The 27,272-nt window shown below is 44.4% G+C and overlaps 1 protein-coding gene and 1 pseudogene across 1 annotated transcript; one reads left to right on the forward strand and one right to left on the reverse strand.

The window, feature by feature from the left end:
• Nucleotides 1–71: 71 nt before the first annotated feature.
• SGF29 (SAGA complex associated factor 29) lies at nt 72–25,864 on the reverse strand. Its single transcript, XM_054582743.1, has 10 exons — nt 25,683–25,864; nt 15,011–15,099; nt 9,794–9,869; nt 9,026–9,098; nt 2,800–2,864; nt 1,692–1,821; nt 1,477–1,623; nt 1,299–1,334; nt 1,032–1,194; nt 72–234 (listed from the first exon to the last, which is right to left on the reverse strand). Exons 2-10 carry the CDS (start codon nt 15,083–15,085, stop codon nt 118–120), a joined length of 882 nt encoding a protein of 293 aa, XP_054438718.1. The 5' UTR covers nt 15,086–15,099; nt 25,683–25,864; the 3' UTR covers nt 72–117.
• Nucleotides 4,607–4,881, forward strand: LOC129078097 (dynein light chain roadblock-type 2-like; annotated as a pseudogene).
• Nucleotides 25,865–27,272: the final 1,408 nt, after the last annotated feature.

Below are 27,272 nucleotides of genomic sequence, written 5' to 3' on the forward strand. Positions count from 1 at the left end.
AGTCTGGAAAAGTAAAACTCAGGAGACATGGGCAAAAGGGAAGAATATTTATTTGTTTACAATCTTTTGTTGCATCCCCCCTCGAGGATGGCAGGAGACTGAGTCTGCCAGCCTCCTTCACTTTTTCTTGGGCTCCTTACAAGCCACCACGTACCTCTGGGCCACATTGAGGGGAGGGGAATAACCATCTGCATAGGAAGTGTCTTCAAACAGGACTGAATAGTCATCCTGAGGCTGTGGCAGGAAGCAAAGGGTAGGGGGGAGCTAGTCAGAAACTCCCAGGCAAGGCCCCCCATCCCCTGAGCCTAGGCTCATAGGAACCTCTGGTGCATGGGCTCCTAGCCTTTCCTGTCCTCATCTCCACTCAAGTCTAGATGTTTGAACTCAGTCCCTGCTACTACAGAGCTCTTCTTAGCAACAAAGGGCCAAGGACAGGATGAAGAGCCAGGAAAAGGGAACCGCTACCTACACAGGCAGGCCACAACGGAAGGGACTGGTGCTTTTCAGGGACTCTGTGTTAAAGGGAGCGAGGACAACTCAGAGGGCAGCAGGCAGGGATCCTGGAGGAAGGGGGGGAACAGCCTTTAAACTGCTATCTGCGATGGGTGGCTAGGGGCCAGCAACAGCGTCACAAGCTCAAGGAAAAGCAGCCTTGGCCAAAGAAAGGGCAGTGAGGCAGGAGTTGGGGATTGGGAGTCAGGCCCTGGGTGCAGCGCTTCCAACTCGGGGCTCAGACTTCGCATCGCAATGCAAAAGCGAGGTTAGCCTGGAGGGCACATCAGGTCCACTCCACCCAGGGCTTGCTCAGGCCCTGCAGGTCGGCTGGCACTGCCTAGAAGACAAGGCTAGAGGGGAGTTACAGGGCCGACTCCGCACAAGAGAGAGGGCAGCTCACAGGGCGCTCCCAGCTCAAAGGGGCTGCAAGATGAGGGCCAGAGCAGATGGAAATCAAAAGATGACCCCAGGACCAATCCGGTCAGCCTGGTGGTAACTGGTGTCATGGATGATCTCTCCCATGGGGGTTGCCTTACCCGTTGTGGGGGTGTGTGGATCAGGGCCCGGTAGAAGCAGGTGGTCTGGGGATACAAAGCCAGCACAAGCTGCTCCTTCTGGAATAACGCTTCGGGGTCTGTCTCAGGGTTGGCCTTCCACTGGGGCAGTGGGATGATACGCCGCCGGCTCAGGGTGTGTCTCCTGGAGGGGAGCTTAGGTCAGTCCGTGACTAGATAGGGGGCTCCTTCCCAGCAGCATGGCTGTCCCCCAGGCTTCCCTTGCCCCTCCCTGGCCAGCACACTCACTCTTTGCCTTCTTCATCAATGTCGTCTACCTCATACCTGCGGGTGAACGAAAGGAGAACAGTGGATACAGGGCGGTACAGAGTCCAGGCAGGGGACCCAGGAGAGTGGAGAGGGAAAGTGTCCCAAGAAGCCAGCTCTTCACACGTCAGTTCCCACAGGGCTGGGTGTGTCCACTCACTTGTTGGTGGCATGGCTGTAACTGACCACCTCAGCCAGGATCCACTGCTCATCCCCATCCACGGCCTTTACCCGGGCAGCCACCTTGTCTCCGGGCTTGGCCACGTAGTCCCCAGAGGCTGGAATGGCCCCACAGAGTGGGGGCGGCCTGAGAGTGGAACAGAGTATTAGTCAGAGCCGCCACCACCAGTTCCCCCTCCCTGAATCTGCCCTCACTTGTCACCAGGCTTCCCGATCCACAACGGCAGGGTCATGGCTGACTGCTGCAGCAGAGTCATTAGCACCCCCCTGCGCATGGTCTTCCGAGGAGGCTCCGAGTCATTGTATAGGCCTGCAATCTTGGCAGCTGTGGGAAGGAAGTGAGGCCCTGAGGCACCAGGGATATAGGGTGCCTGCCCCCAGGCCCACGCTAGCACTGAGCTGGCGGAGCTCAGCTCTACCTCTCAAGTTAGCACCAAGGATGATCCTTGACCCTTCCACTAGATGGCCACGGTGAAAGGCTGCCAGGCTACAGTAACAGATGGGTGAGAGGGCAGGTTAGTGGATACCCTTTGGGAGAAGGAACTAGAAAGCTCAAAAGGGGACTTCTGAGGTGCTGGGCATGTTCCGTTTCTTGGTCTGAGCGCTGGTTACATCCACTTGTTCAGTTACTGAAAATTTTATTGAGCTGCACGTACCCTTGCATATATTTTCTATTAATATGTTGTAACTAAACAAAAAGTTAAAAGATCTATCAAATGTGGACAGACCCCTTACCTCCTCAGGCATGGCTCAAAACACCCAACTTCAAACCCAGCTGGCAGTGTGACAACATTTTTGATGGGTGAGGAGCCTGCCCACTGTGGGTTCATTGAAAAAGGGCAAGAAAGAGGCGTGAAAGCAGTCTGAAGGGATTTGGAAGCCAGCACCCTGTGTAAACTCCACCTGAAAGGCTGGCTTCAAGACATCCGGGTGTGACTCAAACACAATGATAACCCAGACATACAAATTACACTGAGAATACACTGAAACATACAAACTATACTGAAGGCGGGTGGCAAGTGCTCTAGGCAGTGGAGCGGGGAGACAGACCTGAGGGATTGGGGCAAATCACCTTGCTGTGCAGAGGGAGAACAAGGAGGCCCTGCCTCTGAGCCCTGGGACCCATGTCCCTTCCCTTCCCAATGCCAGGCTGCCCTGGTGTGCCTCTGTCAAAAACCCATGGACTGATCCATCACACTAGGTTGAGGTTACCAGGCTCCCCCACAAGAAGACACGACTGCTGCTCTCAGGAGACTTCACTCTGCCTGGTTGAGGAACCCAAACAAACTTGTCTCTAACTCACCGATCCGCCTCTCTTCCAAAAGAGACTTGATTTCCGCAATCTTATCTAGGGCCTTCCGGAGGATGCTGAGGGTGGGGAGAAGAGAAAGAGGTCTGGATGAAGCACAAAGTGTGGACTTTCTTTTCTGGTTAATAATTCAGATCAACTTTCTTGCCAAAAACGATGAACTCTACAGAGGCTGTTTTTAATTGTAAAAGCATTAAAAAATCCTGATGAGACAGGAGGAAGTTACAGGCCAAAAAACCAAAGAGGTAGGCAAGCAAATCAGAGAGAGTGGCAATTGCCTGAGTGCATTTGACAAATCCCAAAGAAATGTCCCTAAGCGTGGGCAGCCTCGAGCAACCTCTTGAGATTTGGAAGACAGAAGAAAAACTTGGGGCCTGCGCAAGGTGGGTCCCGGGAAAGGAGGCACTGCCGAGGACTGTGGGGACTGCTGGCGGGAACTCACCCCTGGGAGGCTGCAGCCCCAGGAACCTCTGTAGTTAGTTTATGGGGGTTCCAGATTGACTGGAGCCCAAGCAACCCGGCAGGAACAAACACAATTCCTTGCCCGAGGAAGCTTCTTCATTCTAGACCTTGGGGACTCTTCTTCCCTAAAGTATATTTCAACAGCAATAAGCAGCACAGACTCCACATGCTTATTTGGGTCATTCTCCAGTGCATGCCTCAGCAAAGCTTTAGCAAATGCCCATGTGGTTCTGAAGGCCTTCGTTCAGTAGGGGGGAGGCATGAGAACACAGCACAATAGTTTTACAGAAGGTGTCCTAGTGGGTGTCCACAACCTCAGGGTGTGATTTGTGGCGTTCACCACACAGAGGCCAGAGGTGCGGTAGGGAGCAGCAAACACCTTGCCCAGTATGCTCCGAGCATCAGTTAAGTGTGGCTGGTATAGGATGTAGGGACTTGGTCAGAGCAGGTTTGTGAGCACTGGGACACAGGGCAACCAGGCATCCAGGAAAGCAGAGAAGGAGTAAAAGCCCAGAGGCCAAAGCAAACTTTGAAAGTCTGATCACTGCTGCTGGGCCTGTCTGGAGGATATGTGTTTATGTAGCATATCCTAGCTGTATTCTGTGAGATATTAATGGAGTCGCTTTCAACCCGAGCTGGATATTGGACTCCCCTGTGCAGCTTAAAAAATATATATACACCTAATTGTTCTAAGCAAGAATCATAAATAGATGCCAAAACTAGTGCATCTGATGGGAACTGGGATATTTACAGAGTCTCAGAGTACCTCCCGTAAGATACTTATTATTAATTACACAATGGAAAATAGCAGTAATTTGACACAGGAGAAACCTTGGAAGAGACCACCTTAACCGATGGGACAGGGTCTTCTTATATGACGCACTAAGGACATCACTTCCATGTTATTACTGCCCAAAGTGTAAAACCTGAATATAATCCTGAGGAAATGTGAGACAAATCTGCATGGAGGGGCATTCAACAAAATCACTGGCCTATGATCTTCAAAATGTCAAGGTCATGAAGGGCAAAGAGGGCCTGGGAACTGTTTCAGACTGAAGGAGACTAAAGAAACATGATAACTAAATGCAATGGTAATCTATACTAGAAAAAACTTTTGCTACAAAGGACACTAGTGGACAGGGATGAAATCTGAGTAAGATCTGTAGATTAGTTAATATTTTTATATCAATCCTGATTTTGAGAAACGTACCATGGTTATGTAAAAATGCCCTTGGGCACTTTGTAGAACCTCCATCCCTATCACCTACAATTTTTCAGTGACTCAGAACTCTTGACAAATAATGACCACAAAAAAAAGGTCCTAATAGATTAAACAAAAATACTGGCAGAGGTGGAGGAAACCCTAGAGGATACAGGGGCTATTGGAACAACGGTTTTAAGTGCAGACGGCACTGCAATCCAAACCACCTTGGACAACTCAACAATTCAATATGCAGGTTGTCTTCATCAGCTGACAATGAAGGCCAGGAGCAGTCTGTGAAACTGATCCTCAGAATGACCTAACCTTTCTTAGGATCAGGTCAAGACCGTGAAATCACGGTAGCTCCAGGTAAGGACTATCTTCTGATTGTCATTTGGAATCCATGTGAATAGCTTTGCTATGGCCAAGTCCTTCCTGTGACACTGGGTTGAACACAATACTCTTACTGTTTCTTAAAAAAATAAATGTGTTCTTTAAAAAAAAAATTGATTATAAAGAGGAAGGACGAAAGCAGGGGGGAGAAACAGAGACATCAATCCATTTTATGTGCCCTGGCTAGGGACTGAACTCACAGCCTTGGCATATAGGGATGATGGTCTAACCAACGGAGCTACCTGGCCAGGGCGAACGCACTACTCTTTAATGATTACTAAGATTCTATTCCAATGTAACTGATTTTGGCCATTCTTTTCTATTTCTACATTTAAACTATTATACATGTCTCATTTAGTCCCTCTGGAATGTAAAGTTGTGATTTAGCTATATAATAAATTCTGGTATAAAAAAAGGTATGTCCTTATTTTTAGGAAATATTGATATATTTAGAAGTTAAGGGTGTCATATCTGCAATGTAAACAGTTCAGAAAAAAATATATGTGTATATATAGAATGATAAAGAAGATGTGACAAAATTGTACATTTATCTAAGTCTGAAATTCTATACAAATAAAAAGTTAAATCAACATCAGTGTCTGAGCTCCACCCCAAGTAAATCATTCTGTTGAATGCAGTTAAGAGCCCCAAGCCCTAACCTCCCTCCTCCCAACCTCAGCACCCCCTGGCTGCTGAGTAAGGGGCCATTACGGTGTGGGGCCTTTAAAATACTCCAATAATGCTGCATACAAATTCACAGTGTAATTATTTGATTAGGGTGACATTTAAAAAATACGAAAGGGAAAAAATAATTCCTCTTGGGCTTTCTTCTCTTGCTGTGGTAGTTGGAGCTGTACCTGCAAAGGTAGATGCAAAGCAGCTAAGCCCAGGGGCACAATATAGGTGGAACTGATGGGAAGTGCCTACCCACAACCCTCTCCTCGGCCCAGATTGCAGCTGGGGAGGTGTAGCGATAGGATAAAGGTAATAAATGCTATCTTCTCAGGGACATGGCTTCTGCGCCCAACTCTAAGTGGTCTGTGTCCGGGGTAGGGAGGGAGAGCTGAGGCGTCCTGTGATCAAGACTACGGTGCTCCTCCGGTCAGTAACATGGAGCAATATCCACGGTGCAGGTGCCCACCGGCAAGCGGTCTGCTGTCCAGGCCCCAGTGCCTGGCTCAGAAAGGTGGACCAGGCATTCATTCTATTCTCCAGGCACTTGACACTTTGGCCTGTGAGCCCTTCACCCTTGGAAAGCTAAACTGTACCTCTGCCTGCATTGGCTTGACCACTCCTAGAACTATCTTCCCTAGCTGGCACGCTGAGTGACTGAGGCGGAGAACTAACTACCCACTATTTGTAGTCAGTGTTACAGACCATCCCTCATGCTGTTCACTGTGCCCTTACAGACCTGCATCTTGAAAAATGCTTTTTGAACTAAGGTTAGTAAATAACTTGTTCCCACCTGGGAATGGCTACCTGTCTTCCACTGGAATATGGAAAGTGAGATCTTTGACCTTGTTTCCCTGTGACTCCTGCTGCTAGTGTGTTACCTCAAGGCCTTTTTAAAAAAAGAGATGACTGGTAAACGAAGACACAGGGGTTCCTTTCCATTTTCTGTAAAGCAGGAGGAGGAAAACCAGCTGGGAGGCAGCGTGGTGCACACAGCAGAAGGAACAGCAATGCCTCTCAGGACTTGGGCTAGTTCCTGAAGCCAGCACTTGGCACCTCTTCAGTTTCAGATGGTCTTAACTCATCTATTTAGAAAGTGAGCTGATGCTTGTTGTAGGCCCTGGATCAGTGCTTCAGGAACACATGATAATGAGTAGTCCCCAACCAGCCTTAGAGCTCCCTGCAGGCAGTGCTGCCATCTTTGCTGCCTCACCTATTTTCCTGTACCCAGCATGGCTTTTGGTGCTGAGGAGGCCCTGCTCAGGGTTTAGCCAATGAATATATGCACATTTGAGTCTATGAAAGTGAAACAAGCCCTGGCTGGTATGGCTCAATGGACTGAGCGGTGGCTTGCGACCCTCATGGTTGCTTGTTCGATTCCCAGTCAGGGTATATATGTCGGTTGCGGGCCAGGCCTCCCCCACAAAAAAAAAAAAAAAAAAAAAAAAAAAGAAAGAAAGTGAAACAGCAGCAGAAGTGGAACAAGTTGGGACCTCCAGTTATGAAACAAGCTTAACTCTGGTTAAGTCAATGCCAGAGAAGAGCCCACACCAAACTGGTTTCAGCAGCTGTCACCTCACTTCGTTGGCAGTTAGGCTGGGAAGGGACAGTTTGCCTTTTATTCCCAAATAAGCGTGTCTCTCTCTCTGACTTACGCAAGTCAAACTCCAGCCCAGATGACTGGGAAAGGGCCTGACTAATGCCAGGCGAGAAGCCTGCAAATCACGGAGAAGACGGGGGTGGGGACTGGTGGCCTGAAGAGCCAAGAAGGCAATACTTTCGATCAAAATTCACTGTCGCCTCCCCTTAATTCGGCCTGACTATTTTGTTCTGCCCCCCAACCTATCATAGGGAACCCCACCAAATCCATTTGTCCAAGCTGAAAACCTTGGAGTCTTCAACTTCTCCATTCCCAACTGGTCCCCAATTTGATATCAGAAACCGCCCTTGAACCCACTCTTGCTTCTTCATCCCCAGTGCCACCATCTCAACTCAATGCCATCAGGATCTCTTGCCTGGTCTCCTAATTGGCCTTTGACGTCACCCAGTCTACTCTCCGTGTGGCAGCCATGGTTTTTTCTCCTGCTTTACATCTTCATTGGCTCCTTGTCACTCTGGGATAAAGTCCAGGTACTGGAGGCCCTCCATATCCCTGCCCCCCTTCCCTAGCCACTCATAACTAGTTCTTACTCCCCAAATGATACACCCTGCAAACCTTCCTCCACGGCCTTTGCACTGTCTGTCCTGTCTGCCTTGTCTGCCTACTGATCCTTTACTTGAGCCTCTCCTCCTCTCTGAGGCCATCCCGGATCCCCAGGCACGGTGAGCCCCATCTCTGCTGGCCCAACTACACAGTCTGGTAACCTTTCTTTTTTGGACTGCCTGCCCTTGAAGGCAGGACCCTTACTGTCTTTATGTCTCTATATGGGGATTGCCCAGTGCCAGGTGCAGGGTAGCACCAGCAGAGGTTTGCAGAGTGACTGACAGCAGGCAAAGAAGATATGGGCTCACGAGTACAGGGAAGAACCTGGGAAGAACCAGATGGGAGGATGAAGAGCCCTGGAGCCACCATAATGCTCAGTCTGCTGACCCTGAGCATAGCTGTCACCGCCCGGGGCCTGGCATGTCAGCCACCACGCATGCTACAAGGCAGCATTATGTGAACTCTGAGCTATGACTCGTCAGTGAATCATGAAATAATTTCTTGGGTAACATCCAGTATTTAAAAAAATTAAACAGAATAGACTATGCAGCAGTAACTGTAAAAACAGAACATCTTGTTCTAGTTCTCTGATATATGTATGTATAAATTAAGTGTGTGTGCTGTGGAAAGGCATCATTATACTATTCTAGTATGGAATTAAAGAATAGGGACTTTGGGCTTAAAATTGGGCTCCCCCACTTACTAGTTGTGACTTTTGACAGATTACACAAACCCTTGGTGTTTCAGTTTCCTCATCTATTAAATGGGGTAACCCCCATTTTAGGGTTGCTCTGAGGAGTAAATGAGGTAAATAGATAAAGTATTTGGAATAGTACCTGGCACAGGGTATGGCCACAGAGTTGTTATTGTTATTATTATTGCCACAATAAAGAACTTATTTCCTAATGTGAGTTATGGTCAAAATAGTTTGAAAAACACTAGTCTTAGGCACTTTCTATGCATAATCTCATTTTATGTTGACAATTCTACAGGTAACTATTATCCCTATTTTAATGATGGAACAACTGAGTCTCCACTGAAATGACTGCCCAAGGTCACATGACTAGTAAATGGCAGCGCTGGGATCTGACTCCTGCCTTGCTGCCATCTATAAAACAGCAGGGCCAGGGAAGACAGGCCCTAGAAGGGCGCTCCAGGGAAGGCAGGCCCCAAGGGAGAGGCTCACACATAGCATGAACAGCAGTCTGAGGCTGTGGTCCACAGGTTCCCTCAGTCCAGCACCTCGGTGAGGAAGGGGAGGCCATGGTAGGGGGTGGGATGGTACTCACTTGCATTCGGCCTCTGCATCGGCTTTGGCGGTTGTATAAAGGCCACGCAGCTTTGTCCGGTAATAGGGAGAGACTGTAGAGCAAGCACAGGGAGAAAGAGATGTGGGTGAGGGGCAGCTGGCAGGAACGTGGCACTGCTTCCAGTAACCCAGGATCAGACCTTGGGAGGCAACGAGAAGCCATGGGCCGAGACATGAGCTTCACTGGCTCAGAACTGCTCCCTGAGGCACCTGAACCCCAGGTACTACGAGTTCACATTTTCACACAGCACAAATGCCATCACTACATCCAAGGGAGGACTTTCTTACTTTTCCCATTGCATGATACACACAGAAAATATTTCCCCACACAGAGGAAAACAGAGAACAATTCTCAAAGCTGCTCAAGAGTCGGAAAGCACAAGGCCAGGGGCGTAATCTTCTGAGTGCCTCAGGCTCACTGGGAGGAGCTCTCCCTAGAAACACCAGTAACTGGGTGCTTGTGTGCTCTGAGGCGTTTCCCTAGATGCAGCCTCATTTTGCTGTCTTTCCAGTCCCTAGAGCTGGGGGATTTTAGAGTTCCTTACTGCTAGGCACTCTGCTATCTGCCTCCTAGGTCACCTTAGGTCACCCAGCCTAAGGGAAATCTGTCCGTCTGGATTAAGCAGTAGCTCATTCTGGGTTATGCAGATACATGCAAAAGTCCCTTTTGAAAAAGATAGCAGCCATGTTCCCAGTCTTGGCCCAGACCCCCTTCTCATCCTCTTCCTCTCTGAGCCTAGCTACTCACTCTTGTTCTCTGTCTGCATCCGCTCATGGGTCTTCTGGATGTTCACTAAGTTGTGTTCACTCCGCGAACGTTCCTCCTGCAAGGATGAGGTCAACAAGACATGAGGGAGGCCCTTCACCCTGCTGTGGTCCCCTGCACCCCGTAACTATGGCCCTCATCTTCTAGATCCAAACTCAGGACCAGTTCAAAAGGATTTTTTCCCCCTGCCTAATGCAAAATGTTACAAAAGCCATTAAAATTAAATCATAAATTATAGAGTTAATGACTCTCCATCAGAAAAGCCAAACTGATCTACAGATGCAATCAATCCCCATAAAAATTCCAGCTGACTTCTTTGTAGAAATTGACAAGCTTTTTCTAAAATTCATATGGACATTCAAATAATCCAGAATAACCAAAATGATTATGAAAAAGAAAAACAAAAACATGGGAGGACTCACGTTTCCCAATTTCCAAATTTACGACAAAGCTACAGTCGTCAAATGGTGTGATACTGGTATATAGAGAAATATAGAACTAGAATTGAGAGTCCCGAAATTAACACATACACCTATGATCGATTCACCTGTGGAAGAAGGGATGGGGAAGGATGCTGGTACAATCCTTCCCCACATCAGTGGTCCTGGGATCAGGGCTGCAATGGAAGATGCCAGAAGCAGAGACGATTCTTAGTCAGAATTTCTAAGTGGCTGCCAAAATGGAGTCAATGGTGAATGCAGCTATGCTGCCAAGTTATGGAAATAGCTCACTAGTTCTGTACCTATGGAACCCTTTCCTACATGAACGGGAATGCCTGAGGAGGGATGGGGAGGAGACAGGACATGACTCTTGCTAGACTAGTGTCACTGCCTGCAATGTGGCCCAGCACAGTGGCTGCGCATAACGTTCTTTCAAGGGTAGAAAAGTCTGTGTAAAAATTAATGACAAGTGGAGAAAAGATGAACAGTAGCTGAGGGTTAAAGAATGAATAGGGTATGCAATGCTGTAAATTCAGTATTATATTAATACCTCGAGATAGGCTCAGAGTAAGAGAATACTACTGGCTCTTAACTCAGTTATACCAGATACCCTGAAGGGTAAAGCTATACATCTGCTGAGACCACTCCTGCTTTTAGAACCTGACAAAGTCCAATGGGAGCCTGCAACCCTGATGGCATCCCTCTGAGACATGACGGGTATACAGTACGATGATAATCAGGACAAACTGCGGATGACTGAATGGAATTCTAGCAATATGCCAGTATCCTCTTTTTCTTTAGCTTTAAAACTTTATTAATAAACTACTTTTAGAGCAGTTTTAGGTTTACAGAAAAACTGAGCAGATAGTAGAGAGAGGCCCCATGCACCTGTTCTTCCCTTCTGTTTCCCCTTAACATCTTGTGGTGAGTATGGTGCATTTGTTACAATTAACTAACCAGCAGTTCTTGAACTCAAACAAATCGGTTCCCTAACAAGTTGTTCATGGGAAGAATGTCTCCGTTGTTACCAAAGCTTCGGTTCTTGGCCCGATAACCCTTTCATGCCGATACCTGTATGATCAGTCACCTGTATGATTTGGTTTTTGAACAAACTGCTTCTTGAAGAGCTTTCCAGAACAAATTAAGTTCAAGAACCAAGGTTCCCCTGTACTGATAATTATTAACCAAAGCCCACAAATTACATTAAAGTTCCCTTTCTGTGTTGTACACCCCATGGGTTTTGACAAATGCGTAATGTCATGTACCCACCATTGTGGTTATCATACTGAACAGTTTCACCACCCTAAAAATCTTGTGTTCTCTCCATTCACCCCTCCCTCCTTCCAAGCCCCTTATCTTTTCACTCTCTCGTTTTGCCTTTTCCAGAATGTTATGTAGGTGGAATAATACAGTATATAACCTTTCAGACTGGGTCCTATCACTTAGGAACATGTGTTCCAGTCTTTTTTTTTTTTAATCCTTACCTGAGGACATTTTTTCTTTTGCTTTTTAGAGAGAAAGGAGAGAGTGGGGAGAGGGAATAGAGGGAGGAAGGGAGGGAGAGGGAAGGATACGGAAAGAGGGAGAAACATCAGTTGCTTCCTGTACATGCCCTGATGGGGAATCGAACCTGCAACCTTTTGGTACACGGAATGATGTTCCAACCAACTGAGCCACCCGACCAGGGCTGTGTGCCAGTATCTTTTGACTCTTTGTTTTCAGGTTACAGCCCCCCACAAAGGATGTCATTGGGAAGGAATTTCTGGGAACTGCTCCATCCTGGATCACTGAATAGTGCAGTATATGGTTCTCAGCAGACAGACTATTGTGCCACTATCAACTTGGACGATGGAATGCTGAGAAAGGTATAATGGACAAAACAGTGGCAGTGTATTCCTGAGATGCTGCAGCACGCTATGCACAATTACACATTACTGTTGTTTTTGTGAATGAAAAACTATTAAAAAGAAGAGGGGGGAAAATGGGCTTCTGATAGGATTAAAGCACTAGGCACAACATGCTGAGTCCAAATTCAACAGGGGAAGAGCCCCACCCTAAGATGCAGAAGGTTTTGAAAGGCTGAATGATATACTCAGGCTAAGTTACATCCAGGTTCGACTACTACTCTTCTGGTCCTAGTAGAGGGGACCCAACATTTTTGGGTACAAAATATGCATCCTAATTACACCCAGGCCACAAAATGCACAGTGGAGTAAACTACACTAGCTCACAGAAAGGAAAGGGGGTGTGTGTTGTGGGACGAGCTAAATGCATTTTTTCAAAAAGATTTTATTTAATTTTAGAGACAGAGGAAAGGAGGGAGAAAGGGAGTGAGCCAAACATTGATGTGTGAGAGGAACAGAGATCAGTTGCCTCTCACATGCCCCCAACCGGGGACCTGGCCCACAACCCAGGCACACACCCTGACTAGGAATCAAACCAGCAACCTTTTGGCTTGCAGTCCAGGGCTCAACCCACTGAGCCACACCAGCCAGGGCTAAATGCATTTTTCTCATTTTTAATGAGAAGCAGCACTCGGGAGGGAAAGATGTGTTAATCAGAAAAAAGAGACTGGAGTGAGTTCTCTTGCAAGAGCTAGGGAAAGGATAGGAATTAGCCCAGAAAGACAATGAAGCTTTAGTGAAGTAGTTTAGGCCAACTCAAAAAAAAAAAGAAAAGAAAAAAAAAAGATGGATGATTCTAGGATCCATCTGTTACTGGGAAAAGGCTTGCACCCTTACCTACCTGGGCCTCTTGACTATTTTAATACAGATGGAGGCTAAGTAAGCCATAGGGCAATGGTTCTCTATATTATCTGCTAAGCCCCAAGGGGCACAACTAGGGGATGTTATGGGCCTCCAAATCTGTGGAAGCCCTCGAGGGGCCCTTGTAAGTTACATCAATATACCACAACTACCCCGACCCCAAGAACTGTTCAAAATAAGAATACCCTGACGTATAGTTGGCACAGACAGGACTGTTACTCTACCACCTGTCCTCTCCTCTGGAGGGAGGTGGGCCCTCATACACAACAGCACACAATGGAAACCAGTCTCAGTAAAGCCTTTGGGCTCAGAAAGGGTGACTGGCTTTATCCCCAGCTGACTAAGAACCCAGAAATAATTGAATTATGGCCACCTGTAATAAAGCCTATCTGTAACAATAACTGGGAAATGGGCAGTGCTGATTCTGTTGGGAAGACATAACAAACAGCTCTGTAATTCGTACTGATTTGTGAATCGTACCATAATGAAAGTGAATTTTACCATGATCATACTTCAATATGGTATAATACCCTGGCATTATTGGTAAGATTCAACTACCTTATATAAATAAGTGATATGATAACACTGGATATTGATAACCAAATGTATTGGGGGACTGAGTCAAAGCCTTCTCGAAATGTAATACACATTGAAAAATGAGTACGCTGTGGAAGAACTGGGCTTCACTAACCATCGGCAAATTTCTATGCTAGATATTTCTATACAAATTTATCATAATGTACAAGTAGTGAGAGATGAGGGAGGGAAATGAGTAATCAAATTAATTCAACAATATGAATATATATGCAATAGCTCTAAGTACAGATTAGTGGTTTCTTTAAGACGTCTCAACCCCACATTGGCTCCTTCAAATGTTAGGCATATTCATACTGATATTATTGTTGTGTCTGGGATATAAATGCTACATTCAAAGTGGAAACATGGAAATAAAGAACAAACTGACAGTGACCACAGGGGAGTGGGGATGATGGGGAAAAGAAGGGGGAAGGGTCATCAAGGAACATGTATGAAGGACCCGCGGACGAAGACAGTGGCGGGGGGAAGGGACTGAATGTGGGAGGCAGGAGTGGGTAGGGTGGGGGAGACTAATGGGGGGAAAACGGGGACAACTGTAACTGAACAAAAATTAAAAACAAAAGAAAAATCTTAGGTCATAATACTAAAAAAAAAAGTAGATGTTCAAATATGATTGTTTTGCTATAAGAGAGCCTAGGCCAAGGGCCAGGGGGTGGCTTGTGCACTAAAAGGTTAACTCAGCGCCTGCCCAGTGTGGCTCAGTTGGTTGGGGGTTGGGGGTATTCCCACAAAGCAAAAGGTCGCCAGTTCAATTCCTAGTCAGGGCACATGCTTGGGTTGTGGGCTCGGTTCCCGGTCAGGGTGTGTGTCAGAGGCAACTGATTAATGTTTCTCTCCCTCTCTTTCTCCCTTCCTTCTTCTATTTCTAAAAATAAATAAATAAAATCTTAAAAAAAAAAAAAAAAAAAAGGTGACCTCAGCAGGCCCAGGTATTCAAACCCTGCACATTCCAAAAAGGTCTGGCCCTTGACCAACTTTTGAGAGATAATCTCTAAATCCTTGTATTACATTGCCTGATAAGTGCACCTTTGTCTGGGTAAGCGGTGTGAGGAAAAGGAGTAACTATTATTGGGTATAGCGCACTTTTGTCAAGCAATAAATGTTCTGAAATTGATCATGCTGATGTTTGCACAACTCTGAATATACTAAAAACCACTAATTATATACTTTAAATGGGTTAATTGTATAGCTGTTATTAAACAAAGAATCATGAGATCCTCCACATGACAGATAATCCGACAGGAACGGTAGTCATACCCTCCTCCTCTTCTCACCTTCATGACGTCATCTAGGTCCCTTCAGGTCCAATCTCTCTGAACACGGCCCCTGCCCACCTCGCCACATCTCAGCATCACAGCCATGCTCCCCTCTAGAAATGGAGGGCTGTAGCCTTTTACCTGTGTTTGTTTGATCAGCTGATGGAGCTCTGTGAGAAGTTCTGCAATGCGGGAATCAGCAGACACAAGGGCCATCGTACATGGGGTGCCTGGGATGGAGGAGGAACAGAAGAAAACCTTGTTAGTGGCTGTTATGGGTTAAACTGGGTCCTTAAAAAAAGATATGCTTAAGTCTCAACCCCTGGTATCCGTGAATGTGACCATACTAGGTGATAGGGTCTTTGCAGATGTAATTAAGATGTATGTTAAGATCAAGTTATACTAGAGTAGGGGTGGGCCATAACGCAACATGACCGGCATCTTTATAAGAGAAGAAAAGACAGAAACAGACACACAGAGAAGACCAGGTGGGGAGACACAGAGAGAGGGCAGATAGTCATGGGACAGAGGTAGAGATTAGACTTAGGCAGCTGCAAACCAAGAATTGCCGACTTGGCCACCACAAGAAGCTGGGAGAGAGGCATGCAATAGATTCACCTTCTGAGTACCCAAGCAGGAACTCACCCTTGGTTTTGGAAGCAAGCCAACCCCTTGATTTTGGAATTCTAGAGCTGTGAGAGAACACTTTTCTGCTGTTTTAAGCTACCTAGTCTGTGATAATTTGTTACAGGAGCCCTAGAAAACTAATATAGTGGCAGGTAGTCCTGAAATTCTACTCCAATCCAATGATGTTTGTATTCAGTATGTTCAACCAAATCAAGGACTTACTAAGTCACTTACAAAAGCAGCATACCCCAGCCCCATCTCTGTTGACAAATGATTTAAGCATTCTGGTCTCCATTTTTAAAAATCTGTAAAATGGGTATTCAAATAAAATTTTATATAAAGACACTTTCTATATCATAAAACACTTACTTTTTTTATGGTAGAGGGAGGAGAAATTAACCACTAAAAAAAAAATCTGACTTAAGGGAAGATAAATGTATTGATGAAAGTAAAATGCAATAAAAGATAATTAGACAAAGAATAAAAGACAATAAAAGGTAATAAGAGAGTAAGTTACTATAACTAGATAAAAATGGACATATGCCTAAAAATAAAGGTAGGTTGGAAAAAATAAGAGGAAAATTTTTAATGTGCTGAAATTTGGTATGATACCCTATCTTCTAAGACAGGTTATTCAATTAATACATCTTTTTACCCACAAAGATCAGGTTCACACTGAATGCAGTAAGCATCCCCCCAATAATAAATTGTGAACTCCATGTATTTAAATATTCACATCTTCTTAAAATCTCTGCTTCTGTTTACTAAAAAAGTAATATTCATACTAAGAACAGAGGGGGACTTCCTCAATCTGATCGAGGGCAACTATGAACACCCACAACTAACATCATACTTAAAAGTTAAGACTGAAAGCTTCCCCCTCTCCCTGCTAAGATCAGGAACAAGCCAACACTGTTCTGGAGGTTCTAGCGAGGGCAGATATGCAATAAAATGAAATAAAATAGTACATATTGGAAGGGAAGAAGTAAAACTATCTTTAGTTGCAGATGACATGACCTTGTAATAGAAAATACCAACCCACTAAATCCTCTAAACAACTATAATAACTAATAAAAAGGTTAGAATAGCAAGGTTGCAGGACATGTGAAGAGGCTTCCATCGCCATCTCTCCCATGACCCTATCACCTCTCATCATTGTCTGCCTCACATTTTATATTCCAGCAATACTGAACTGTTCTGCTTTTGACCGTACACCATGTAATTTCGTATCTCCATGCATTGTGTTTATGCTGTTCCCTCTATCTGGGATGTCCTTCCCATAACCAGATCACCCCCAGTACTCTGCCTCATTTAATTACTTATTATCTAAGACCTGCCTTACTACCAAGTCACCTACTCCACTAATCCTAATCTGGGTTAAATGACCTTTCTCTGTGTTCCCATAACACCTTGTGCATCTCTCTACCCCTATTCCTACCAAATCACATTAAAATTCTTTGTGTGTATTTGTTTCCTCCCCAACCATGTCCAATCTTTTGAGCGTAAGGATCACTTTATCTTCCGTACCTAGCATAGAGCTGGCACATAGTACCCATCATTCTTCCTTCCACTTCCATTCATTCTTCAACCCATCACAGTCTGGCTCTCCCTCAGTGCCCAGTGATCTGCCAGCTCCTGGAACTTTTCTCTGCACCGAACACCTGCCCGTATGCTGCTTCCCAAAGCTCTGCTCTTTGGGGTTCCAGGTCTTCGATCTCCCTTATTTCTCTAACCACCTGCATAACCTTTCTGCTATCCTCTTTTTCCACCCCCATGGAAAACCACCCCGGGATCCTCTTCTCATTCTCTAAGCACTTCCTGAGCATTCTCCCTGGCATCGGGCCCCCTGTTCTAAAGCATCCAAGCCAATATAATCAGCTCTGTCCTCTCTCAAGGGCTCCAACTCAGAGTTCCAGCTGCTACCTGAAGAGCTCTATGAAGAGGCCCCGAGACATCTCACATTTTCTGTCCCGCACTGCTCTGCCTTCCAGATGTGGGTTAATGGTATCCATCACTGGCAGGCCAGCTTCCCAAGCTGGCAATCCCAGAGTCACTGAATCTTCCTTCTTGCTCATCTCTAACTGCCCATCTCCATGATCAATCTCCGTTCAAATTCTATTGATTTTGCCTCAGAAATTTATCTCAAATCCAGCCCTCTCTCTTCCACCATACCAGCCACTGTCTTAGTTTAGAATCTCATCATATTATCCTGATAATCATCCCATCTGTCTCATTGTGGGCGGACACAAAGCCTATTTCTCTTAAGGGGAAAAAAGAACTTTGAGTAGGTATAGATATACATAGTAAAAAAATATTTAAACAATTCAAGAAGTACAATACCTCCCACCCCTAGAGGCAACCACTGTTGTTTCTTGGGTATTTATTTCTCCAGTGATATCACACGTATATACGAGAAAAAGCTTTTGTCAATGGTAGCTGCAGAGACAGACAGACATATGAGAGTGAGGTTGAAATGTTCAGCAAACCAAAGGGAAAAAGCCACATGTTCTAGAGGGGAAGGAGTAGATCATATACCAAACCATGCAGGGCCTAACCCTGCAACGAGCAGGCAGCAGTGGGAAAGGAGGACCTGGCCCCATTTTTGGAGATGTTTCTGGGCCCTCCAACACTCAGCCCTACACCAATTATCGGGTCCCCCACACATGTAAATGGTGACTTGAGACTTTTAACATGCTTTCATCTCCTCTCATTTCTACCCAACGTGAAATAATTTTGAAGTGCTGAGATGAGTGACAGGATTCTGGAGGATCCCTTGGCCTACTGGGTAGTGCCCTGCCCAGAAGAACCACCTCATTTTATGATTTTACAACAAACTACTAAATTACTGCTATTTCTAGATCCGGTCAGTTATGACATCAATTTTCTCAGAAAACACACTATAAGTAGAAGCAAATGTTTCTCAGGCTCTCTACTCTGACAATGCCATGTCTACTGGTGCAAAACCAAGTAGGAACTAGGTATCAAGTAGGAGCGAGGTACTGGGGACTGGAACTACACCTGACCTGAGGCACACCTAACGGAAAGGCCAAGCAGCTCCCAGCTGGCAAGATGGCTTCCAGCCCAAGTTGTGTATTAGCAGAGACCAAGGTTCCCAGGTTGATCTTATCTCTATTCTTGAACCATAGAAGCTAGGTATTTCCTACAAGATTTCTGGCATTCATATTGAGACAAGTGTTAGTGCTCTAAAGTTTCTGGCTCCTAGCACTCTCTTCTTTCCAGTGACTCAGAAGGCCACACCATCTATTTCTACCCACAGAGGAAACCACTGTCCTGGTATTTCTCACTACAGATTAGTTATGCCTGTTCTAGAACTTCATATAAATGTAATCATGCCATCCAACTATTTAGTGTCTGGATTCTTTCACTTAACATGTTTTTGAGATTCATCTATGTCGTACGCATCAAGAACTGGTTTCTTTCTACTGCTGAGGAGCATTTTATTGTATGAACAAACTAGTTTGTTTAATCAGTCCTCTAAATGGTACCTGGGCTCCTTCCAGTTTTGGGCCATTATAAATAAAATGGTTTTGAGCAGTCATATGAGTCCTTTTTGAGGCAGATGTTCATTTTTCTTGAATAAATACTTAGGTTTGAGGTATATATTTACTTTTATAAGAAACTAAGTAGTTTTACCATTTTCCACTCTCAAGAACAATGTATGAATTTTCAGTTGCTCTATATTCTTGTCAACATAGTGTTGTCATTTTTATTTTATTTAAACAATTTTAGCCATCCTAGCCAGTGTGAAGTAGTATTTCATTGTGGTTTTAATGTATACCTCTCTGAGGGCTAATGATGTTGAGTGCCTTCTCAAGTGCTTATTTGGCTTCCTTTATGGCATATCTGTTCAGGTCTTTTGCCTCCTTTTTCATTAGGTTGTCTTTTTATTATGATTTTTAAGAGTAAGTTATATATTTAGGATGCCTTTGGTCAAATATGAATTTTTAAAATTATTTCCCCTAGTCTGTGTCTTGCCTATTCACCTAAGTGGTGTCTTTTGATTAGCAGAGTTTTATTTATTTTTTTTAGAAACTGGTATTTCTTTAAAAAAAATTTTAGAGAGAGCATGACAGATACAGATATTGATTTGCTGTTCCACTTGCCTATGCATTCAGTGGTTGATTCTTCTATGTGCCCTGATGGGAGATGGAACCTGCAACCCTGGTGTATTAGGATGAGGCTCCAAACAACTGAGCAACCAGGCTAGAGTTAACATCATTCTTGCAAAGGGCTTAATTAAGTGGTTTGTTTGTTTGTTTGAAGTATATTCATAAGACTGTGTAACCACCACCACTGTCTTAGGACATTTTCATCACCCCAAGAAAAAACTGTACCCATCAGCAGTCACTCCCTATTCCCTCCTCCTCTCAATCACTGGCAACCATTATTCTACTTTCTGTCTCTATGGATTTATGCAAACTGTTCTAGACAGTTCATGGAACAAAATCATACAATATGCCGCCTTTTGGGACTGGCTTCTTTTATTTAGCATAATGTTTTCAAGATTCATTCATGCTGTGGAATGCATCAGTACTTCATTGCTTTTATAGATGAATAAAATTCCATTGTATGGATATACACCATTTTGCTTATTCATTCATTAGTGGATGGACATTTGGGCAAAACTACTTTTATACAAAGACTTGGAACTCCTGCTCGGTGGCTATCTTCTTTCCAAGATGCACCTTTGTCATATTGCCCACAAGGCATTAAAACCAACAACAAACAAATAGGAAACTCACCAGTGTCATTCCCTCCTTCTGGGTGTCCTGTTCAGTTACTGCCTGTTTTGGTTAATCTCCAGTAACTTCAAGTAGTGTTTTCCCCAATATTTTGTGCAGAGTTTATAGCCAGTAGTTGCAGGAAGGCTGGCCTGATATCATCACTGGAACAACCTCTGAGTGTCTTGCCTGGCACCTTTTTCCGTTTTGGTAACACTACCATAATTTCCTTTTGGGAAACTGTCCCTTGCCTTGGCTCCAAGGATGGGTATACTAGTAATTTTGGGTTATATTCCGAGCATTGTGAATGATGTGAATATAGACTCTAGATTCTGTTATGTTCTTCTTAAGAGTACTGTTATTATTTCTTTTTCTTGAAGCAAGCAATTGAAAGTATTACAATCACCCCGAACCCCGATCACCATGACTAGTTCAGGAAGAAATATGTGACCCAAGTCTGGCCAAAATCCATTTCAGATCTTTTGCTGGAGCTATCTGCAAAGAGATACCCTCTTTCAGTTTTTGGTTAAGAGTAGCATGAAAGCGTGGAACTGACTGAGGCTTCTGACTGAGAGAGAAACCAACATGGAGGAAAACAGAGTTGAAAGAAAATACTGGTGACCTAGTTTAGTCTTCTGGATATAGCCACGCCCAAAGCTGGTATACCCAGGGCTCTTCAGTTAGAGTCAATACATACTTCCTTTCTGCCTAGGCTGGTCTTTGGGTTAGCTTTTTCTTACGTGCAACGGGGAGTTTAACTACTAAGAGGTAATACTTAGGGACAAAGGTTGCAGAATGAAAGCGTATATTAATTGCTAAACACCCCGCCTAAAAGAGCACTCTGGCCTCTCTACCAGCAGCCTAGGTCTCAAACAAGTCCAAACATCCTATATTTAACACTCTAAAATTAATTCCATAGGGCTTAAGACAACACAAGCTTTGTTCTGAATCAAAGGGAGGCAAGGCATCTAAACCCTATACTCAAATCCTATACCCTCAATCCAGCCACCATCCGTAAGAATCTACATTCATCAATTGTTTTTTTTAAAACGTAAAGGAGAAAATGACATTTGTTTCCCCTGGTACCTACCACACTTCCTACTGGAGCTTACACAAGTGATTCCCATTTAAACCTTATAGCAATGCTGCCCTGGCTGTGTAGCTCAGAGTATTATCCCAATAAGCTAAGGTTGCAGGTTTGATACCCCAGTCAGGGCACACACAAGAATCAACCAATGAATGCATAAAAGGGTGGCACAACAAATCAGTGCCCCTCTCTCTTTCAAATCAATCAATAAAAAAATTTTTTAAAGCTTATAGCAATTCCATATGCACACCCTCTTTGTATCTGGGAAGACTGAAGTTCAGATAGGTGAAGTTATACTAGGTATCTCAGAAAATGCTGGTACTTGAGCTGGGATTCCAAGACTGAAAATTCTAAAATCTACACTCCTTTCAATTTCAAGTTTTGCCACAACTTCACATATTCAATAGCAAATGAGATCATGAGAACAGAAGCTTTTGTCTACAGTAAACTGCCAATCATCCGTTAGGTTATTAGATTACACCGATGGTGATTTATTGTGGCATCTGAAAAACAGAGGTAGAAAAATAAAGATAATAATGGCAACTATTGCTTATTAAATACCTACTATATGCTAAGCACTTTTATGTAGATTATCCTATGTAACCCTCCTAACAATCCTGCAAAGTACTATTCATTTAGTACTATGGAAGCTTGCATCTTAGAGAAATAAATGACTACCAAGGTCGTGCAAGTAAAAAGTGGCAGAAGTGGGATTCAAATCCGGATTTGTCTGACTCTACAACCTAAGCCCCGAGGACTCAAACTGCTCTTATCATCAACACCTAACTGTCCTCATTCATGTTCACCAAACTACCTTCTACTCCATGGATACCGTGAACACAAATCCTGACATAAAATATTTTTTTCCAATGCAGATGATTCATCAAAAAATCTAAACAAGATTCCCTTTTTAAACCTTTGTAAGAATCTTTGTATAAAAATTTGGAAATCAGGAAAAAAAAAAATGGCCTGTAAGTTACCACGTCTCAGTTGTCAGCTCCAGAAAGTTGGTCACTTAAAAAACTATGGACTATAATGGACCTACTCACTGAGAATTGTGTGCTTTGTGGTTGGGCCAGGTATTTATAAAAGAGACACTTTGGTTGATAAAACACTTCCAAAGCATTGCTCCAGATCCTGGACAGCATTTCTCTAACAACCCTCTCTACTGATCCCACCACATAATGCCCATATTGAACAATTCCAGTGCCCCAATCCCAAACAAGCGCAGACTTCCATGCTTCTGTTATGCCTACCCAAACTGTTAATGCCTGAAATGCCCTTTAATCCTTTCTCTTCTTCTCCTCCGGATTTTGCAAATTTACTCATCTTTCAGCATCCAAATCAAATGGCAGCAAATTAACGCTTTTACAGCAGTACTTGCCAATTTTTACTTATGGCACACAGAGAACATGATAATATTTGTACGGCATACTGGGGTACAGAACAAAGCTGCTTACAGCCACCCAGATCCCTCTTATCTGCCCCAATGCCAAGAGCAATCAAAACTTCCAAAGCAGCCCTGGCTGATGTGGCTCAGCAGACTGAATGGTGGCCTGTGAACCAAAGGTCGCCAGTTCGATTCCCATTCAGGGCACATGTCTGGGCTGCAGACCAGGTCCCCAACTGGGGGTGTGCAAGAGGCAACTGATGTATCTCCTACACATCTGATATTTCTCTCCCTCTTTCTCCCTCCCTTCCCCTCTTTCTAAAAATAAATAAATAAAATTGTAAAAGAAAACAAAAACTTCCAGAGCACCATACAAAATTTTCATTCTTGCACTTATCACATATGTACTGAAAGACTATTTCACTTACTTGTCTCTCTTGCCAAGCTGCGAGCTCTCAGCAGAGTGGGATACAGTTTTATTTATTTTCTATTCCCAGTAACTAGCACAGGACCTGGCACCTACTAAGTCCTCAAAACAGAATGCTGAACTGAATCCTGCAAACCTCTTAAAACTGCCTTTCAAATTGTAAACAGAGCAACAATTCTGAAGCTGGGCTATTCAGTATCTTCTCCCTGAATCCAGAAGAAAATTAGTTGTTACCAATATATTCTAAGAGTAATGTCTACTTCTCACCTCTGGAGAAGAGGTACTTCCCCTTTATAAATTCACTGATTTAACAGTATTTATCAAGCACCTATTCTGTGCCAGGCATGCGGGCTATCAGTGAGAGAGACAGTCTCTGCCTTGCTTTTAGGAAACTAGAAAGATACATAGACATTAAAGAGTTCCACACTGTTGGGAACCGTTGTGCCGGGTTTCAGGGACTGCAGCCTTGCTGACAGGTGAGAGGTCCCCAAGGCTGGAGCTGAGCAAGGAGGCCTTGGGCAAATAGGCCACTGAGGAGACAAACCTACCCCCTGGTAGGGGCACAGCCCCTGCCTCCCTCTCATCACCCTGCTTGGAGCTGGAGGATGGCTGGTTAGTCAATGACAGGTAAGACCCCTCGATGGCAGGGGCAGCCTAAGACAGGCACAATCGCATAGGGGCCATCAGGGAAGGACTTCGGGGACACGGAGAAGGGGCAAAAGACCCTCACTCCTCAGCTTTGTCATGGCTAGAGTCCTCATTCTATCTGAAAGAAGCCTTCTCCCTTGCCTGCTCTACTCACCTGACCCAGTCAGTGAAACAATACTAAAGGCAGGTACAGCCTTAAACTGGATTAGGTGGTTCCCCACGGCAATTAGGCCTGGAAAAGGAATGCATTAAACCTTATGAAACTTACATTGCTAAGAATGCCCTCGAGTTAATGAGTACTGATGTTTGGGGGTCCCAGATGAGAATGAGATCAGTTTCCCAGGTTTCAGGGCCAAATGGGCACCACCCTGTCTACCAGACCCTGACCAGAGGCAAATCTCTGTGTTCCTTCAGTTGTTAGCTATGATCTCTGTTTTGTGTAAACACAGCCTTTAGGCATTGATTGATAAGCTTTGCATGCATGTTATATATCCCTGTACATATTCTCAATAAAAGCCACTTCAAGAGAAGGGCTTAGGGCATTCTCCACTAGGGGGAATTGCCATCCCCTTTTCCTGCCAGACGCAGAGTGTCTGGAACGACTTATTTCCTCCTCCGTGGGGCCAGGGGCGGGGCTGGACTGCGGGATGTGTTACCCCCCTTGTCTGGCACCCAACAGGGATCCCACACCACTTATCTGTAGGTAAAATAAACACTCTAAACGGGATATACAGGACAGAATACTGATAAATAGATAAATCTCAATGACTCTGAACTGACCAGTGCCAAAGTACTGAAAACACAAACTCTGGGGCAGAAAAAGACCAACCACGTGCCAAAGAGAGTATCTACAATTAAACACTCAGTAGTGAAACGTCAAAGCTTCAGGGATAAGTATGTGCTAACAGATTAATGGAGAATGAGATGAGAGAAGCAAAAGACATCACGGATAACTCAGGGTCTTTAGCCTGAGAAACAGGAAGAAAGAGAAGGCTGGGGAAGGTGAAGGGTAAAACTCAAAATGTCAGTCATTTAAGAGGTACCCTGTGAGAGTTGGATATACAATAATAAAAACGCGGAGTTCAAGGAAGAGCAGTGGGTTTGAAGATGGGAATTTCAGAGTTGTCACAACAGATGGTATTTATATTTAAAACCCTGAAATGTAGAACTCCTGGAAAGTGAAAGCAGAAAAGAGATTAGAATGAGACCTTGAGGCAGTACAACCAGTAAAGAAGAGGGGCAAGAATCAGCAGAGGAGAGGCCAGAGACCTGAGGCTAAGGACAGAACGTTCTCCAAAGCAAATGAACAGCGTGTTTCAAGAAGGGGCAGTGATTAGCTACAACAAACTGAATTTGACGACCTGGAGTTCATTGGCTGCTTTGACAAAGAGCTATTTCAGTGGAGTGGTGTGGGCCTCGGCCTGACTGGACTGGGCCAGAAAGAGACTCGGAGGAGAAAAGGTACTAGTGAGTAAAGACTTAAGCTGTGGCTGGAAACGAGGACAGAGTTGAGAAAAGGCAACTGGAGGTATACTGAGGGAAAATGAGGTTTTGTTAAGAGGGGCACATCCTGAGAACATAAAAACTGCCAGAGTTCGCAGCCTATCCTCAGCCCTCGTCTTCCAGCACCTGGACTAAGTACCCCACCTTCGTCGGCCTCAGCACCAATCTCCGTGGGTCACTGCTTCCCATCCTAGAGAAAGCGGCCGGCACACGCGCAGACCCAAAAGGCCCGCGCAGGCCCTCCCTCCCCGAGCTCCGCCTCTCCTCAGGGAGACAGACGCGCGCACCGCCTTTCGGGGAATGGAGGAACGGGGACGCAGTGGGAGGACCCCAGCCCTCCGCTCCCGCCATTCTCCCAGGGTCTCACATAGCGACCCATCCCCACCTACCGATCCACCGGCTGAACAAGCACGTCGCGCTGGAAATTGCGAGGGCGGGCGTATGTGCGCCCCCGCCGCCCCCCCAAATGCTTTTCAAAGTCTGTGGATAATAACACGTTTGCTTTCGAAGATTCGCGGTATCTCGAGAACCGCGCTTTTTCCCTTTTTACGAGCTGAGTCGCAGCGCGGTGGATCCCTCTGCGCGTGCGTCGTTATCCTTCGTGACGTGCCGCGCTGCCCTTTGGGAAATGCAGTTTTTGCTTTACACACTTTCAAACTCAAAGCGGAATCTTATTTTAACAAACCAGGGTCCTTGTGAATTTTTCATTATCCTTTCCTATTCCCCAAAGGCTCTATAAAAGAATAACTTTTCTATGTTATTGAATTTATTGGGGGTGACACTGGTTAAAAAAATAATTTTTTTAAATTAAAAAACAAAAGATTATTGATTGAAGGGGAACAATAGGTGTATGAGAACTGTTTTCTACCTCAATTTTGCTGCGAACCTAAAACTACTCTAAAGAAAAGTCCATTAAAATTTTTTTTGAAATAATCTAAAAAACAAGCAAATCTGTAGACTCAGAAATCACGCTTTTAGGGAACCTCTGCAGGAACATATTAAGGATATGAGCAAACATTTAACCATAATGGTTTACATGATAGTATCTTATAATTTCTTACATAACTCCTACCAAAGTTTATGGTTATATATTTATCAGTTTGATTATTTGAAATACTACCCAGCTCAGTGAGGTAGGAGCATCTGTTTTGTTCATTTATGTATTCCTAGTGCATAGTGTAGTGTCCGGCACATAATAGCCCCGCAATATTTTTGTATGTATTAGAAGACTCTCAGACTTCAACACTAATTGTTTCGGCCCAAAACTTCACATATCATTTTATTTTTTTTTGTTTTTTAATTTTTATTTTTAAATCATGTTTATTTTATTCCAGTTGTCTCAATTATTCCCCTTTTGCCCTCCTCCTTCCCCCACCCATCCCACCTCACCCCCATCTTCCACTGTTAATTCCCACTCCGTTGTCCATCTCCATGGGTCATTCATACATGTTTTTTGTTGAGTTCCTTCTCTGCTTTCCACCATTGTCCTCCTTCTCCATCCCCTCTGGTCACTTTCAGTCTGCTCCATGTTTCCTTGCATGTGGTTTATTTTGTTCGTTAGTTTATTCTGTTGAATAGACTCCACTTATAGGTGAGAGCATATGGTACTTGTCTTTCACTGACTGCCTTATTTCACTTAACATAATATTCTCCAGTTCCATCCATGTTGTCACAAAAGGGAGGAGTTCCTTCCTTCTTTGTTTCTTCTTTTTATGCATATTGATTTTATTTATTTTTTAAATGTCAAAATCCATTATAAAATATTAAAACATTTAAATCCATTATAAAGTCTCAGCAATTAAAACATGACACCACCACAGAAATAATCAAGTAGATCAATGAAAGAAAATGAGCATTCTAGAAACAAATGGATCTATCTGTCTAACAATGTAACATATGATTCAATTGATATTTCAAATCAATGGGGAAAGTAAGATTTATTCAACAAATAAGGTGCGTGGATCACTATTACTTGACAT

The sequence above is a fragment of the Pteronotus mesoamericanus genome, unplaced genomic scaffold (assembly GCF_021234165.1).
Source record: "Pteronotus mesoamericanus isolate MK-2021 breed Mesoamerican mustached bat unplaced genomic scaffold, CSHL_Meso_final contig_72, whole genome shotgun sequence".
NCBI classification, from domain to species: Eukaryota; Metazoa; Chordata; class Mammalia; order Chiroptera; family Mormoopidae; genus Pteronotus; species Pteronotus mesoamericanus.